The 17167-nt window shown below is 36.2% G+C and overlaps 2 protein-coding genes and 1 long non-coding RNA gene across 13 annotated transcripts in view; 1 reads left to right on the forward strand and 2 right to left on the reverse strand.

Moving 5' to 3' along the window:
• spire1a (spire-type actin nucleation factor 1a) overlaps positions 1-13319 on the reverse strand; it is a 39791-nt gene extending 26472 nt beyond the window's left edge. For 4 of the 8 annotated variants that reach the window (XM_026288965.1, XM_026288966.1, XM_026288963.1 and 1 more), the window contains exons 1-2: positions 12767-13318; positions 9078-9109 (exon numbers count right to left, since the gene is read on the reverse strand). In XM_026288965.1, coding sequence (XP_026144750.1) covers positions 9078-9109; positions 12767-13079 — 345 coding nt within the window. In that variant the 5' untranslated portion in view covers positions 13080-13318. Of the gene's footprint in view, positions 1-9077; positions 9110-12766 lie in introns of all 8 variants that reach the window. The other 4 variants (XM_026288968.1, XM_026288967.1, XM_026288962.1 and 1 more) reach the window with 3 other exon arrangements.
• Positions 13320-15230: 1911 nt separating this feature from the next.
• LOC113119453 (uncharacterized) lies at positions 15231-15785 on the forward strand. The gene is made up of 2 exons (XR_003294457.1): positions 15231-15325; positions 15689-15785. It is a non-coding gene; the product is annotated as an uncharacterized LOC113119453 (long non-coding RNA).
• si:ch211-215i13.3 (brain and acute leukemia cytoplasmic protein) lies at positions 15248-16348 on the reverse strand. Of its 4 annotated transcripts, none has more exons than XM_026288970.1 (3): positions 15960-16346; positions 15589-15713; positions 15248-15389 (listed from the first exon to the last, which is right to left on the reverse strand). In XM_026288970.1, the coding sequence occupies exons 1-3, from the start codon at positions 16141-16143 to the stop codon at positions 15294-15296; spliced, it is 405 nt and encodes a 134-aa protein (XP_026144755.1). In that variant the 5' UTR covers positions 16144-16346; the 3' UTR covers positions 15248-15293. The 4 variants fall into 4 exon arrangements, with proteins under 4 accessions (XP_026144755.1, XP_026144757.1, XP_026144759.1 ...); XM_026288972.1 differs by having other exon boundaries at positions 15253-15389; positions 15634-15713; XM_026288974.1 differs by having other exon boundaries at positions 15259-15386; positions 15634-15713; positions 15960-16348.
• Between the last annotated feature and the right edge of the window lie 819 nt (positions 16349-17167).

A 17167-nucleotide genomic window follows, 5' to 3' on the forward strand; every position in this document is an offset into this window, starting at 1 on the left:
GTAACTCTGCTACAAGATTAATTTTAGAAGAAAAGTTAAAAACTCTGCAGTGTTGCACCCCGAAGGAAGCTGATTGAGTTGGTTCTTCTCACATGACCTTGTGCGCTTGCGTCATTCTGAAAAGCTGTTGTGTTTAACTCGATGCGGTGCGGACACGCCTGGAAAAAAACGAGCGCTTTGCGAGCACGTCACATCACTGCATTAAATAACGAACTTGAGCACAAAAAAAGCTTATTATGCCATTATCATTATATTAGTTGAGACTGGTCTTAGAACAACAATATTATCATTTATCGCGATAATTTCTTGTACAATTTATCGTCCAGCAAAATTTGTTATCATGACAGGCCTAACCTCATCTACTTAAACTGACTCGAGTGATATTTCATCCAACTCAATATGTCTAAATTCACATTATTATGCAGTTGTTTTCCTTTCTCCCGAGCTCTATCCATCTCTCACGCTGAATACACAGGCTACTGTTCTCGGAGCGCTTCTCACATGACATCATTGCTCCAAGGCAAAGTTTCTCCACCATTTTCCCAGCATCATATAGAGATGAGCCACTGGAGAGGACCAGAACAATGCCATTATTCTCTATTTTACATAACTGCATCATGTTGAGTTTTTGAGGATAAAATCAGGGCTGATTTCTGACTATGCATACAGAGCACATGCTTCAAGACCGCAGACAACCAGAGGTCCCAACCACACCTTGATAAACTTACAGTATATAGTTACTTTACAATAACATGAATCTAGGTGGTGGGGGGGCTGCGGTTTTGTCCAAGGGTCCTGTGGTATTTTGTTCCAGCCCTGGACAAACTATATTGAAAAGGGTGAGAAATTAACACTTACTGCCAACCAAATATGGGAACTTTGTAATGTAATGTTTATTTCTACCAGAATGGACATTCCTATTCATTAAACCTTGTTTTCACCATATACTGAGATAATTGTTTTATCATTTCACTTGCAAAAAGAAAAATATAGCTGGTAACAAATATGACAATGCAATATTGTTGTGATTTGAATCATGTAAACCTGGCATTTTAAATAGCCTGAATCTGTTTATATCCAGGGCCCAGACTAAAGAAAAAATATGCAATTTGTTGCAGCGGTGACCCAAAAGCAAGATAAAATTCTGATATTTAAATCATGAGATTTTTATAACAGTATATCAGACTACTTACATACATATCAGATGCCACTATATCTTTTAATGCAATTTCTTAGTTTTACTGTTTAGTATTATGTTCAAAGCTAGTTCTTGTACATTTGATTGTTAATCACATTTTAACATAACTTTTCTAAAAATGAAGGAAACCTAAGTTGCTTCAGTCTAGTAAGTGTTCCTCTTGAAATATTACTACTAATAATGTATTCATGCGTTTACACCTATCGTTTACACTACTCTGGTGTTTTCCTCAATCACAAACAGAGACTTCGGAAAACCCTGCTAACACCATTTTAGTTTGAAAACTCCGGGGTTGCGTTTCAGTGTAAACGGACCAAAACGAAGACTTTCGAAAAGGATGGCGTCCTTTTTACACGACCATGTAACCTTATCATGTCTCTGTTGAATATGTCAATGTATTTGTTTTGGCATGTCTCCCAATTGACATTTTTGGCCACCATGGTCACCTTGTAATCATTAGTTACTTTGGATAACAATTCCATCTCATCATCTTTTAACACAAAGAAGTCCTTGCTTTTTCTCGCCATCATGCTCATTGTTGAACCTGCCAATGACTAGCAACTGACTTCTTGTTTACACTTTTACGTGCATGCCCAGTGTGCATGATCGGTCACTTGACATGCATTTTCGGTTATGTAGTGTAGATGGAGTTTGTTTCTGGAACACAGCTGAAACACGGTGTAAACGCGGATCATTTTAAAATGAAAATACACTAGTGTAAATGTGGCCTAAGGGTCATGTAAGAACTGTTTCCCAGGAACATTTGGATCCCGAAGTACAGACATCCACTGAGTGCTGACTGGCACAGAGATGACCAGCTGAAAGCAAAAGAATGGAGTACAAAAGTGAAAGTGAATTAAAGAGAAAAAGTGAACGGTTACATAATGATCTGGGCTACATCCAGAGCCCTACAGCAAGACGGACATTTGCTTCCCTCAGACGAACACTGTGACTCACTGTCCCGTCCAGAGACTGACCAGGGGACGACTTCTGCTACTGTTCTAACATAGAAAAAAAATCATACTCCCTTACCTCTCTATGACCTCGCTCAAGCATCTAAGGTGGAGACGGATGGGTACATTCATTCAGGGATGCTGAGAGACACTGCACTGTCCCTTTTTTTTGCACAACAGAAGTCAGGACTAAATGTATCACTGTGCTATAACCAAATCTTTTTTCTAAACTTACATTTTTTACTACTTTCTTGCACATATAGCTTAAGATACAGCTCATAAATGTTACAAAATAGTGCCTTTTTCCTTTTCTTAAAAAAATATTTAAGAAAAATATTCACAACTGTTCAAAAGTTTGTGGTCAGTGTCAGTGAGATATTGTTTTGTTTTTAATCCAACCCTAACAAAATATATCATGGAACATCATATTAAGCAGCGACATGTTTTTAACATTGACAATAATAAGAAATATTTCTTGAGCTTTAAATCAGCATATTAGAATGATTTCTGAAGGATCATGTGACACTGAAGAGTTGAGTAATGATGCTGAAAATAAATTACATTTCGCAAATACATTAAAATTAGGACTGCCTGGTTGATTAATCACAATTAATCGCATCCAAAATAAAATTTTGTGTTTACATAATATACTGTATGTGTCTGTGTACTATATGTATATATAAATGCATGGAAACGTTTAAGAAATATATCCAATATACATAAAATTATAACTTTTTTTTTTGGGATGCGATTAATCGTGATTATTTGATTTGACAGGCCTAATTAAAATAGAAAACAGCTATTTTAAATTGCAATAATATTTCACAGTATTGCTGCTTTGAATTTATGATCAAATAAATGCAGCCTTCTTTCAAAACCTTTCAAACATTACTGACCCCAAACTTTTTCCAATACCATGATGATGTAGCTGCTATCGCTCTCAGCAAGACAGAGAGAAAGACAGCAGTGAAGAAAAAGCAAGTAAAGCCGTCAGATCCAGAACCCCGGTGAGCTCAAAGCAGCAGACTCAATCTAACAGACGATCTGTGTGAGGGGGCCGCAGACGATGTTTTTCATCAGAAACCTAAAACCATTAGTCTCACTCTGCTGTTCACGGCCCTTGAAGTCCTCTGGGAAAGGATGTTGTAACTTTATTAGGTTGACTCAAGGCCAAACCAGCATAAACCTCATCAACTTCTCTCAGACAAAGCCATTCGGCAGAAGTTAACCACTCGGTGACAAAAGCCAAGGAAGCAACAGGTTAGAGATCACAAACCTAATGGAGACTTGCCATACCATAGCAGAGATATTTCTTTCTGATATTTAACAGTGTTTGTTTAATTTTAAGACATGCAGGAGCCATTAATAACTCAAGGTGCACATGCATGGTGAGTTTATGACTGATTAACCAAACATTGATAAATCAGTTCTTGGTTTGATTTATAACATTTATTTCACACTGGATGGAATCACATTATTTAAAAAGTACGTCAGGGCGAAGTTCAAGAAATGTGAAGAATAAAACTGATTCTAGACTGACTTACACGCATCTTACACTCAAGTGATCTTACTCAGCTGACTACAAAGCATGGCTTTATGCAAATATTTCGGGGTGTCACAGTTATGAAACATGTAAAATGCATATTATATTACATTTTATATTTATACTATATCATATTTTTTATCAATTTTACAACACTTAAATAAATAATTAGATTTTAAAAAATGAAATAATGATTATCATCATCATCACCATAAAGTAATGTGACAAAAATAAACCATTATTTCTTCACTTTCACGTGGCTTTTTAAGGTTGTTTATTAATTGAATTAAAACACAGAACATTGTGGAAAAGTTTTGTAATTTTCTAGTAAATTTCACAATTAGTCTTCATATCTTGTTCTTAGACTGTAAACCGGCTGAAATTCAAAGAATCTTCCAGAAGGCGCGAGACAACATAAGAGAACATGTAATTTGAGGTTTATTACATGACTTAAAAGTAACGGTTGTGCGTAAATTGGCAGCAGATGTGAATAGGAAAATGAAGGTTGTGCGTCAAGGCTGTGTGTATAGGCCAAAGTACTCACACATTCTACCTCCTCCGAACACACTCACACCGTCAGCTGAGGAAGGAAAGTTATGCAGTGAGCTGAAAGAAACAGGCTTTGTGCTGTGATAAAGAAAACCATGAGCGCAACAAGCTCACAGCTAACAAACAAATTCAAGCCCACACACAAAAAAAAGAGAAAGCGAAATCGAGACAAGGGGCATTTCAGAGATAGATCGTTAAATAACATCAATCAGTGAGGGGAAGCTGTATTGGGAATTTACAAAAGTCTCGACAGGTATTTTACAGACCTTCAGCATTCCTACTCAACATCCAAAGCTGGTCTAACAGCTCGAGAACAGAACCACAGACCGGTAGTATGACCTGTATCTTTGAGAAACTCTCATTACTCCCACTTTAGCCACTGAGCTGGTTCTTGGGCCTAATCCTCTTTGACTGTGCACCTTGGAGGAGGAAACACAGTGATCCTCATGGGTTTTCAATAAACTATCAGGGTGCCTATGGGTCAAAATTAATATCTTTCATCTTCCAGAGCTTGTAGTTCAAAAAATCTTTAATGACAGGTTGGAGGATGCACAATGGTGAATATGGAAGCATGTATAAACCACAAGTTTCTCAGTCTGATTTTGACGGAGTGGTTTGTTTTTAGCTGAAGGTCCCTGGTGAGAAGCCAAGGCATCTAAATGTGAACACTACTCTCCTATTTAAAATGCATTTGAGTCCTGCCAACAGTACTGAGTTAATGAGAAAAACTGGGTCAGCTCGCCTTATTCTGTCCGGGTGAACTGCCAAAGGCCAGAGCGAGCTGGATGAAGCCCAACAGAGAGCACTTCCCCAATCAACGGCATTTTGGACAAGGACTGATATGATTCTGCAGTGACAACTAATGATTAACTGTAAACTATTAACAAATAATGGTTATTTTGAGACAGATTATGACTGTCTCTGAAAGCTGAAAAATCAATCTGTCCTGAAACATCCCGTCTAGCAAGATGTCTTCATCACGTTGGTTTTTGAGGCTATAGCACAAATGTGACCTTCGCTGGCCTAGATATCTGGCTCAATGACACAAGAGCAGTGATGTTATTGTTAACCACTAAAAACTGTTTGCATTAATTGAAGTAAAACTGAAATAAAATACAAATATTAGATGAAAACTAAAACTTCAAAAACTTAGAAATGAATTAGAAATGCTACTTTTGCCATTAAGTGAAATAAAAGGTATTTAAGTTAAAGTAACAAAATGACTAAAAACGTAAATAGAAATAGAAAAAAATAACCAAACCAGATCAAATTACTAAAACCTAAACTAAAAGTGAAAAATCAAAATAAACACTAAGGCTAATTCTAAATATTAATACTATTATAAACTAAATATTACTGCACAAAGGGTTCTTTTTTTGTCCCATCCATTAATTTTTTCAAAATACATTACAAAATCTTTTATGATGTTTTAACAAAAAAAAAAAATAAATAAATAAAAAATAAAAATAAAAAATTCATTTTTGAGATAAAACTGTCCTGATATCACAAAGAAGATGAAAGACCAATTAAAGAAAATCAATTTATGAAAAGAAACCCTTACTGAAGAGTTTGGAAAAATCATCTTCTATTAGCTTTTTTTTTTTTTTTTAGATATATTAATATTAACTATACTACTACAAAACATTATCATATAAAGATTGAGATGCATGTTAGACCACATGACATTTTAAAGTCATTAAATTTCAAATGTAATAACTTTAAAGTCAAACCACATGAAACAGAAGTGAATTAATTGATTACTCATCATTGACTCTTCTACTCAGAAATAAGTATTGCAGCAATAAATAAGATCACTTTAATCTGTTGTAGATTATAGGTGGAACACTATGATGGCTTTCTGATACCAGATTCCATAGGAGGCACTTTCATGCAAAAACCCTACAAGACACTGACTCACTGGGCCGTCGGATTGGGACACATCCAGAGGGGGCTGTGGACATGGCCTGTCTGTGTTAAGCAGCAGTTTGCTAACACTTCATTGAGTGTAGAAGCAACGCTCAAATGAGGGCGAGGTCTTAAACATGCATACTGCAACATCACATGATCTCTGAGCGAGAGGTGCAGTCATGCAGAACAGAGCACACACACACACCCTGTCTCATTACTGCCCTCAGACAGTGTAGGCTTTATGACAAGGAGGACGCCTTAGCCCAAAGCTCTGATCTCACTGAGTGTACACATGAAACATTATGTACAAACAAAGATTCTGTCATCCTTTACTTACACTCACGTTGTTCCAAACCTGCAAGACTTTATTTTTCAGAGGAGCACAAAAAGAGGTATTTTGAGATTGCAGTGGTTGCACTTTTCAGTGCAACTGTCTCTTCGCAGGAACTAATTTGTTAACAAATAATTCAGAATTAGATCATACAATTCTAATTGAATTAGCTTATATATATATATATATATATATATCACTTTGGATTCCCTGTAAGCCATGGTGAAGGCAAGAGAGTGGTGGATAAAAAAACAACGGTATGTCGCATCTATATGACAATAGGGTACACCAGCAAAAAAAAAAAAAAAAAAAAAAAACACACCAGCGGGAATACTTGAAACATGTCAACTCATTTACGCCGACATCACCTTAGTGTGTAAGTATCTGGGAAAAGACGAAAAAAAGGAGAAACATACACGCAACAAACTATCCCCGCAGCATTTAGGCAAACATTTCCAATGGATTCAAACAGGGCAAAAGATCACCGCGGCGATTGGTACATTTACGTTATAGCTGCGGATATGCGACCTTACTATTTACCATTCATTCTATCATCACCATTATAGCTTACAGGGAATCCAAAGTGCACTCAAATACCAGACCTGTTGGTTATTGGAGGATCTTCTTTTTCTGGTCTGTTAAACGCATTAGCCATTTTACAACGAGCCTTCAGCGCGAACTGAGTGAGCGAGCGCCTATAGTGGAAAACGCAGGTTTTAAGAACATGCTTAATGTAATTGAGCCCCGTTACAATATTCCTTCACGAGCCCATTTCAGCCAGACCATAATTCCTGCTTTGTTCCAAAAAGCATAAGCCCTATAGAGAACCAATTGATTAAAAACACACTCAATATAAAGAGTTATAGATTTCCATATAAAAAGTTACATCTTTGTATTTGTTCATAACTACTACAACAATATAACCTTTTCATTTTTTTTTAAAAAGGAGCTGTTTTTGTTTTATACAGTATGCTGCTAAGAAAACACCATAAGATGGGTAAAGAATAGCTCCATCATTGTTCAATGTAAAAAAAAAAAACATACTTCGTTAGTTTTAATAAATAAATAAAAAAATTTTAATCAAGGAAATTTATAATTTTGCTGTATCTAAAACGTACCGAACCGTGACACCAGTGTATTGTATCGAACCGAACCGTGAATTTTGTGAACCGTTACACCCCTAATATATACATATACACACACACACGTTTTATTTTAATTTTAGTAATTTTCTTTTTTTAATTCTAGCTTTTTAAAATATTTCTATTTAGCTTTTATTTATATGTATTTTAATTGTATTAGTTTCAGTAACAATAGTTGTGAAGGTAACATTTTACATTTTCTTGTCAATTAATGAAAATGATTTTTCTAGTTTTAATTTTAATTTGCATTGCAATAACAACAATGGTTCAAAGTTTTGACTCAAATTGATCATTCACTAAAATTCATCATTGCTACTCTTTTCTATTAATATTATCAGTATTTAAGTCTGCTTCTCACACAACACTATCATTTGATTTCAGTAGACACTAAATATGGACTATTTTATGATACTTTTATCTCACTTTTGAGTCCTTTTTGAAGCTTAACAACTCTGTACTTTCCTCAAGGCAACTGCATGGAAAAGAGCCACCAGCACATTATTCAAAATGTCTCCTTTTGTGTTCCACATAAGAAAGCAAGTCAAGCAATCTTGAACAACATGAGGGTGAGTAAAACTGCATTTATGGCCGATTTGAATTGCTCACATTACATACATCAGCAAGGAACAGACACCATTCAAATTGAAAAACATAAAATTATCAAAAGTTGTCACATGGCTCATGAATGTTTACAAAATGGCTTATCTTTGCCATGTATCAACTCAATAGGAGAGGGATAGTGTTTGTGTGCAGAACAGGCAGGGCCCTGCTGTTCTCCTCTTTGAATATCCTCCCATTCACAGTCACGAGTCTATCATCTAGTGCTCTGCTGATAATCTCGTTCAGAGAAGGCTCCGAATGCATGCATGCACAGCCGCATGTGTTCTTTTTGTTTGCGAGTCTGTGTGTGTTGCTGTGTGGGCGAATGCTTGCATGTGCGCACCCCTCTAGTGGGCCCATCTGTTACCGCTGAGGGCATTTTAAAATCTATCACATTTAGCCAAAAGATCTTCAGTATTTTTTGCATAACACACAGCACCTATATGTACAGAACTCTCCTGTTTACTAAATCAAAAGGTAGTAAATATGTCTTGTTCTGTTCGGGTCGGACAGCAGGAGATCTCTTGGTGCTGAAAAGCTTGGGAAAACCATTTCCAAATGGATTTCAGCAAAGCTCTGGCTACTTCCCAAAGTGGCAGGGAGCTTTAGAGACCAAAACACTCAATCTCTGAGGCAGGCTGAGATCCACATCACACCGACAAAGAACAAACAGCTAATGAATACCATCAACCTGCTTCTAGAAACCTTCAGAAACCAAACATACTGAGAGGAAAACTAGCTGTTTCCTCAGGATGGATTGTCAAACTTATGTCTGAAACCAAATATAGCAACAGAATGACTCTCAAAAGTCAAAAACCAGTCTGGCACCTCGACAAAAGAGAACATGACTCACCTCTACTGATGAACAGGGAGGGAGGTGTTTATCTGTAATGGGGAGAAGAAAAAAGAAACAAATCAGATATGCATTGTCATTCTTAATATTTTAAATTCACATATACCATTTTTTACAAGTTACAATTTTCTCTTTATCAACAAGCTTGACCATCTAGAGCTAGATTTTTCCAATTCTTGGTAGCTGCTAATGTGTCAAGGATTGTTAGGTGGTTGCCAGGAGTTTGCTTAGGTGTTCTGGATGGTTGTTAGTGTGCTGCTATTGCAATTGTTGGATTGAAGTTGCTATGCACTTGCAAAAGTACTATTTCTGCAGCCTTGGTTCCAGAAGTATTAGTTTTTCCTATGTATATTTTTCTATCGTATTAGGTCAATCAAAACGTTTCAAACTTTTATTTGAAGCAAAATCATGTATAAAAGGAATTTAAAATGTACAAAAGTTTCAGGACAGTGTTGCAGGAAAGAACAACAACAACTGATGTAATCAAATTACAAACGATGGAGAAATATAAAACTATTGATCTTGATTATGTGTTTGAAAGTAATATAATTTATTTTTTTTGCAAAATATGCATATAAACATAAATATTTAAAGTCCGCGTGAACCTGAAGTTTGCGACCAATTTTACTTCCGTATTTTGATGTACTTCCGAGAGAAACAGAATATTTAATGAGGAAAACAGAGGGCGTGGTTTGTTTGTTTTTCTACCGTGAACTGATTGGATGTAGTGAAGTAGGCGTTTCATTCAGAATGCACTGTCATTACTCACGGGGCACTGACAGTTGAAGGGGTGTGCTTAGGCTCATGCCTTAGCTCAAGCTGACGTCATCACAAAAGGGCCGTCGTTTTACAGGAAAGGAGCATTCTCAGATTTTTATTAAAGATTAGGAAGGCAAACTATTTTTTTGTGAATTGAATTGCACGGATGAATTGTTCACCACACAAAAAAAAACAATGTACGCTATCAACATAAATATAGTACATTTTGATTTCATGTGTACTTTAAGTAGTCTTGAGAGTGTAGGGAGATTGTTACGTGATTCGCAGTGATTCTTGGGAGCAGGTGGGTGCTAAAGAGTTCTTTTGGCATGATTTGTTTGTTTTGATTCTATGATTGGGGCAGATTTTTTTGCAAAAACATGGGTAATATAGTTTTTCACCAATTATGCTGTTAAGTGTGATTATAAAAAAATAATTGAAAAAATGCATGCTGATGGCTTCAGCATGTACCATAGATTACCAACCTCACAGATCTCAGTAAGTCTGTGTTTAATGGTTTAGGCATTACGAGAATGGCAGGACGAGATAGGTCCTTAATTGTAATGCATATGATTATGCAATAATAAAAGAGATGCTGACCTTACAAAGCACCGTTAATTAAAAGCATCTTTCCAGAGAAGTGTGCAGTATGTTGCAGCCATGAATAAATTTCATAGAAGGGAAATTGACCATAACAACCCCCATTCTCCCGTTTCTATACAGAGGGACCCAGGGGTTCACCGCAGACCACCTTCACATGAAATATTTAACTCAAATCTATAAGAGGCAAACAGAGATGCAATATGAGCCCACTGAGTGTGAAATACACAAAATCTCTATTGGGGTTAGAATCATAATGTTTGTCTTTTAGTACTGGAGATATAATGTTACAGTGTTAAAAGAAAGAGCCTCCTCTGGGATTGGCTGAGACCCATGAGAGTTCATTTCTGCCCCTAATGAATGAGCCCAGTGTCATTGCAACGGCCACTCAACAACTGAAACTCAAATATAACTGAAAATGTGCAAAGACATCTGAAACTGAATCCTCATTGAGTCTAACCTGCACAATCCAGACATGAAAGAGGTGTTTTTGAAGAGGTTATTTTGTCTTTTAGCGCAAAACAGATGCCAATTACATTGCTGTACGAAAACAGACACGTACTGTAATATTATCTTCCTATAAAAATGAAAGGAGTTCACTGGAAATAATACACGTGACCTTCCTACCGTGGAAAGCCATTCACAATGGTGTTGGCTCAATAGGGACAAAAAAATTGGGACAAAAAGGAAAAGGTGCAAAACCACGCTGCTTCATATTTTTGAGCTTAGTCAGGAAATTAATTTAAAATAGAGCCACCAAGTGGATTACTAAATATGTTAATATTTGCTAATGGAAAATACTAGCAACAACATCTTTGACCAAATATGCAATATGTTCTGATGCTTTTGATGCAATCACAACACCTTGTAGGACAGAAAACATTATCAATGTCAGATAAACCTATATTTTTGGCTTCTGGAGGCAGATGTTGGTCCTTATTTACACATCAAATCTCTAATAGTCTCTCAAGCTTTGGGATGGACCATGAAAGAAACTGGCAGTTTTACAACCCACAGTCTGATAGAACTGGTCAGTCAGCGTAATCTGAACGTATCCACATTCGCCAAGTCAGCAAACTTGCCCAGGAGAGCAGAATTCAGCAGACCATGTTACATAAGCATTGATGTTCCTGCCTGATAGGGACCATCTGATCTAATCACTTGCTTGACATTTGGCATTACACTTCTATAATTAATAAGGAAACAGGAGATATATCTTTTTCACATCAAAAAAAGAAAAAGAAGTTTGTATTAAGAGGGTCATGGACTATCACCTATTAAGCAGAAGAAACCTATGGAAGTGTGCTAGCTATATAAAACAGCAAAAAGAGCTCAAATAACTGACTATCATGTCTAAATCCTTGTTAGGGAGATAGAAGGATTGAGACATTCATCCCAATAATTATACTTCTAACAAGCAGTCAGACTGACTCCCAAAGGAGAAACAGAGATGGAAGCCAAATCCAAAAGCCTGAGGCTAAGGAAGCCAAATGAGATAATGGTTGCAAATTTAATTATACTAGTTCTGTCTGAAAAATCCCACTCTCTAAATTAATTGTTTTTGTAATGATGATGATTTTTAAAAAAATAAACTAAAATAGAAGCCAGTTATTAGCTATATTCAAATCCTTGCTATTCATTCTCATAATGATATGAAATAAATCATTTGAACCAGTAATCGGATGGTATATTTTAATTTAAAATGGTTTAATATTATTCCCTTAGAACATCCAATGACCTAAATGGGACTGGGAGTATAACATCAGAGCTGTATTTTACACATTAAATTAAATTTTTCATACCTGGCACTCTAGAAATAGTGCATTCTGAACAATACATAAACATGCCTAAATGCTGAATCAAGAGGAGAAGCATGATATCATAATAGGCCAAAGAGCAGATCCCTTTTGTTGCCCTCATGACTAAAGGTGCTAATGGATGAATCTATCACATGGCCCTATTGTTTACAGTGGCACGATGGTAGCCACAATATAACCGGTGTTTTAGAGTAGTTTATATGGCATTGAAGAATGATTCGAACCTCGAGGTGCTAATAAAATCAAAGCATATGATATACACACAAATATATATTTGAATTTTTTGAATAAAACACCTAATAAAATCGACGTAATACTAGGTTTGAGGTGTAGGTGCATCTCTAATTCTGTCTAAAATCGAAGTTGCCTTCAGTAATCATAGTTTCGAGTATATATAACGTGTCAGTTATAAATAACGCGTCTCAATGCCATTGCTGTTTAGCTGGCTTCATGCTGCGCCATTTACAGCGCATTTAACGTTACTTGTACTTCTTATGTAAACATTCAGTTCACCTGGATTGCTCTGTTGATATAATTTCACAGTCCCGTCCTTCCGGATCTTCACATCTCCAGGACCCGCAATCCGTCCAGGTGGACTCGCACCTGTCTCTTTCCGTCTCTGTTTTTGAGTTAACCACCTGCAACACTGATAACACACGGCCCAGGCTTGCTCCTCGTTGATCGGCTGACTGTACAGCGTTAAAATCTCTTCCAAACACAATTCATCTTCCCCGTCCGCACAATCCATACTGATGTCTTCGGGTTTCGCTCCATCCCCGGGATCCTGGAGAGCCGACGGTGAGATTAGCATTCCTTTGTCCGTCATTCTTCTTCTCCAGGATTCCCGACAGCAGGAGAGACTGTGTTACGATGATAAAGAGCCAGGAAAGGTATGTTTACGTTAGGTCTGTCATCTAGAAACAGCGCGCGCGCGCGTCCTCCTCTGCTGTCTGTGTCGCTGCTTCTGAGCTCGCGCTGCTGCTGTTCGACTCTGAGAGGCGCTCGGATGACTTTTCCGCATGGTCTCAGAGTCAGTCACATCCTCAGCCAGGTGTTTCACAAAACAAACTGTTAAGAAGACTTTTACCACATTTTATGATAATGTAAGAACTTTAGAATTAGTTTGTTTACAGTGTCTAATGTTTAAAAAATAACAAGGTAGCACATCTGAAAGTTAATGTTAGTACGCTACATATGTTAAATCTTGACCTAAAGTTGGATGAAAACGTTTAATTTAAATCTGTCAAATTTAAATGTTAACCTGTTAAATGTCCAATTATTTGGTATACAAATACGCTTGGCGCCGGTCAAATGACTGAGGAATAAGCCAGTAGGCCTAGGTTTTGCACCAGTGGCCCATGCTAAATTTAAATAGATTAACATTTAGTTTTTTGATTGCCCAATTAAAGCTGATTCATAAATAATTAGGCTGCTGTGCCCATTTCTCTATAAAAGGATGACAACTCCAAATTGCAAACTAAATTAACCAAATAAGTGACAGCTAGAGAAATCCAAACGGTAAAAGCAAATAATATTATTAATAATAATAATACGTTTATGGGATCTTTGAAGAAATTAATTTAAATATCATGTCTGGTTTAGAATTTGATAAATTAAAATTTCTAAATTGGTAAAATCTTAAACAGCGAGTTCTCTTGTGTAAGTTAATATACTGTGCATATTATCCATACAAGCTTTATTTGCTGTATGTCAAAAACACATCATGTCTAACAAGACAGTGGTGGTTGGTTGTAAAACTTCACAGCTCTTTTCAAAAAGCAACAAATAGCATATTGCAAAAATCAGTAGAGACTTAAATATGCCCCATTTGTTTTATTTATCTATTTATTTATTTTCCTGGACACTGACAAAGAATAGCATTACATTTCATGCAGCAGATGCTCTGCACATACTAATTTGCAGCGTCTGTCCCTGGAGTGTGAAGGTGACTATACCATGTGTCAGATATGTTTTCAGAGGAAACTGTGTTAATGCATTTCTATATTTGGTATTTTATTTGCTGTTATGAATTATAAAATATTTTGAATTTCAATTGTTGTGATGTGAGGATGATGAGGGATGGCATAATTATTGTGTTGGACAGTAGAATCTAAATAAAATTCACACACAAATACAGTGTTGCATCATACATTTTGCTAGAGTTAACAACATTGCTCTTTGTATTTGACATTAATTCACATAGTTTTGGGATAAGTTGAACATTTCTGACTGTGATGCAGCATTCAGATCTGTGCCTGTGCATTTGAAATGTAAGATAAACTGCTCCATCTAGTGGTTCCAGTGATTTTACAGCACTTAACTGCCCATGCTAAATACAACAGGGTAAAAAAATTAAATTAAAATTGAATAACTGATTATTTCAGATACATGCCAAAAATACCTTGTAATATGCAGTGAACTGCAGTAAAGTGCAGTATTTACAAGAATGGAATGACCAACAAAATTGTATAAAAACATTAAGAAAGAGGGCCATAATATTAACAAACCAATCATTAGATAATTACTATTAACCAATTATTATTATTATTAACCAACAATTATAATTGTTATTGTGCTTTTACAAGTATTTAGGCATGATAAAAATATTCAGTAGCCTTGTCTTTTTAAAATATGTAATTAGCATTCAAATTGCACAGTGAAATTCTGAGAGCTTTTATTAATTGCGAGCAATAACTCCTTTGTGCAACATTATTAACGTAAATGTATTTTATGAACTTGACTTTATTAACATTATGAATGTGCTCTGCTCAGTAACTCCTGTGAGGATATCAGGGTTGACTAAAATCTATATTTGCCATGCTAATGATCAGATGCATCTTTTTAACCCAGTTATGCAACAAACTAAAGCAAAGCATATTTCTATAGGCTAAGTGTACATTAATAAGATATCATCTCTCATGAAGCTCTTTTTCTCTTTACAGCTTATGGTTTCTTATTTAGCCCATAATCCACATGGCTGAACTCCTCTGGGTTTCGAGGTATATCCTCCGCATCAGACAAAGATGGGGTTGTTTTCCCCTCATGGATCCCCTGGGTTAGATGCAGCATTAGGTGAAACCCCTTCAGTATGATTAGTTTCCTCCTTATGCGTTGTCTGCTTTGAGTCACTTATCTGCTGTAAAACACAAACAAGCCATATATCGAACGAAAAGCAGACTTATTCAAACACTGACACAGCTGTTCTTTCAGTCTGCTTTGTCTGTAGGCTACAATGTCAAAACCCTGAAGTTTGACGATTTATGCAAATGATACAGTACATCTGAATGTGTAATATTTTATAAATAGCTGTTCGTTTTTGATTCAGTGACTGAAACCTCATGACTGCAGGATGTTTTTGTGCAGGTGCTGGAAGTCAAAACCTGCTTTCCACATTGAGTTCCAGCATTAACCATCTGTCTGCCTCTGTCTCCACAGGATCTGGCCTCCATAGTACCTCTACCTGGGGAGGAAGTGACAATATTTCACAAAAAGCTTCTTTTTGGCCTGAATTAAAAACTATTTTTGGACTAAATGACGTTTCAGAAGAGCCTAATGAAGCCAAACAAACTTTGATTTTAATTGAGAGAAAACCCTCAGCATTTTAAAGCTACACACTTTTGCATTTACATCAGATAAATATCAGCTTATATTTTCAACCGTATGTGTATACATATAAGACTTTTATTTTGACCAAAACAGCATATACCTGATAGTTTTGAATGGTCTTTAATAAGATGGCTAGATTCTCCACGCACGACGCGGTTTTTAGAAGTCACGCCGTTGGGGATTTCAGCATCAGTGTTGGTAAGCCACGTCGATTCGGTTTCTCTGGTCCAGCTCTCATGATATCGCGGTTCAATAGCATCTGCTCGACTCCCACCGCAGCCCATTGAAATAAGATGGAGCGATGCATGCGCTAATACAACTAGCAGCCGAGTGCGCGCGATTATGCTCCCGTCCCACGCGCAGCTGTGAGTGAATGAGTGCCCTCGTGCATTTACCAAACTTGAGATTTGTCATCCTTTACGTCATCAGTTTATTGTGATACTGTAGAGGCAATTTTGCACCAAAACAAACGAGAGAGGAGTACGTTTACGGTTTTAGAGACATGGTTTAGCACCAAAAACGTGTTCACACGCAAACCTTTATATTTATATGTTATAAACCACACACATGGGCTACACATGAGTGATGATGAGAGTGCTAGTTTTTTATTTTCCAATTTAATGCTAGATTTGTCCATAAATTCTAAATCAATGTCAGTGTGGTGTAACCAAGCTATTTTTGATCGCTATTATATAGGCATATTTATGTCAGTAGGTTATATTTTGTAGATATAGCCTACAACTTTCTGTCTGATGTTACACCACTTGACATTTTATAATGAAAAGGGGTTAATTAAAAAGAGTCATTGAGAGTCATTAAATAAAAACTCTAAAATATTATTAAAATATGTTTTCCCTTGACTTAATGTCTTATAAAAGTGCCCTGATATTACTTTACAGTGGTGCTGCAATGGTCTGTTTTTAAGGAAACGGAGAGTGATATTTGACAGTCATTTTATGACAGTCATTTCCTTCTAATAATTCAGCACATTCAGTGCATATGTGACCCTGGACAATAAAACCAGTCATAAGTCGCACTGGTATATTTGTTGCATCAATACATATGGGTCAAAATTATCGATTTTCTTGTATGCCAAAAATCATTAGGATATTAATTAAAAATCACATTCCATGAAGATATTTTGTAAATTTCCTACTGTAAATATATCAAAACTTAATTTTTGATTAGTAATATTTGAAGGAAAATTTTCTCTTTATTTAGATTTTTCAGATTTGGCGATTTTCAAACTGTTGTTTCTCAGCCAAATATTGTATCCTAACCAATTAAGGATTATTATTTATTTAGCTT

Source organism: Carassius auratus, chromosome 19, assembly GCF_003368295.1.
Source record: "Carassius auratus strain Wakin chromosome 19, ASM336829v1, whole genome shotgun sequence".
Lineage (NCBI taxonomy): Eukaryota > Metazoa > Chordata > Actinopteri > Cypriniformes > Cyprinidae > Carassius > Carassius auratus.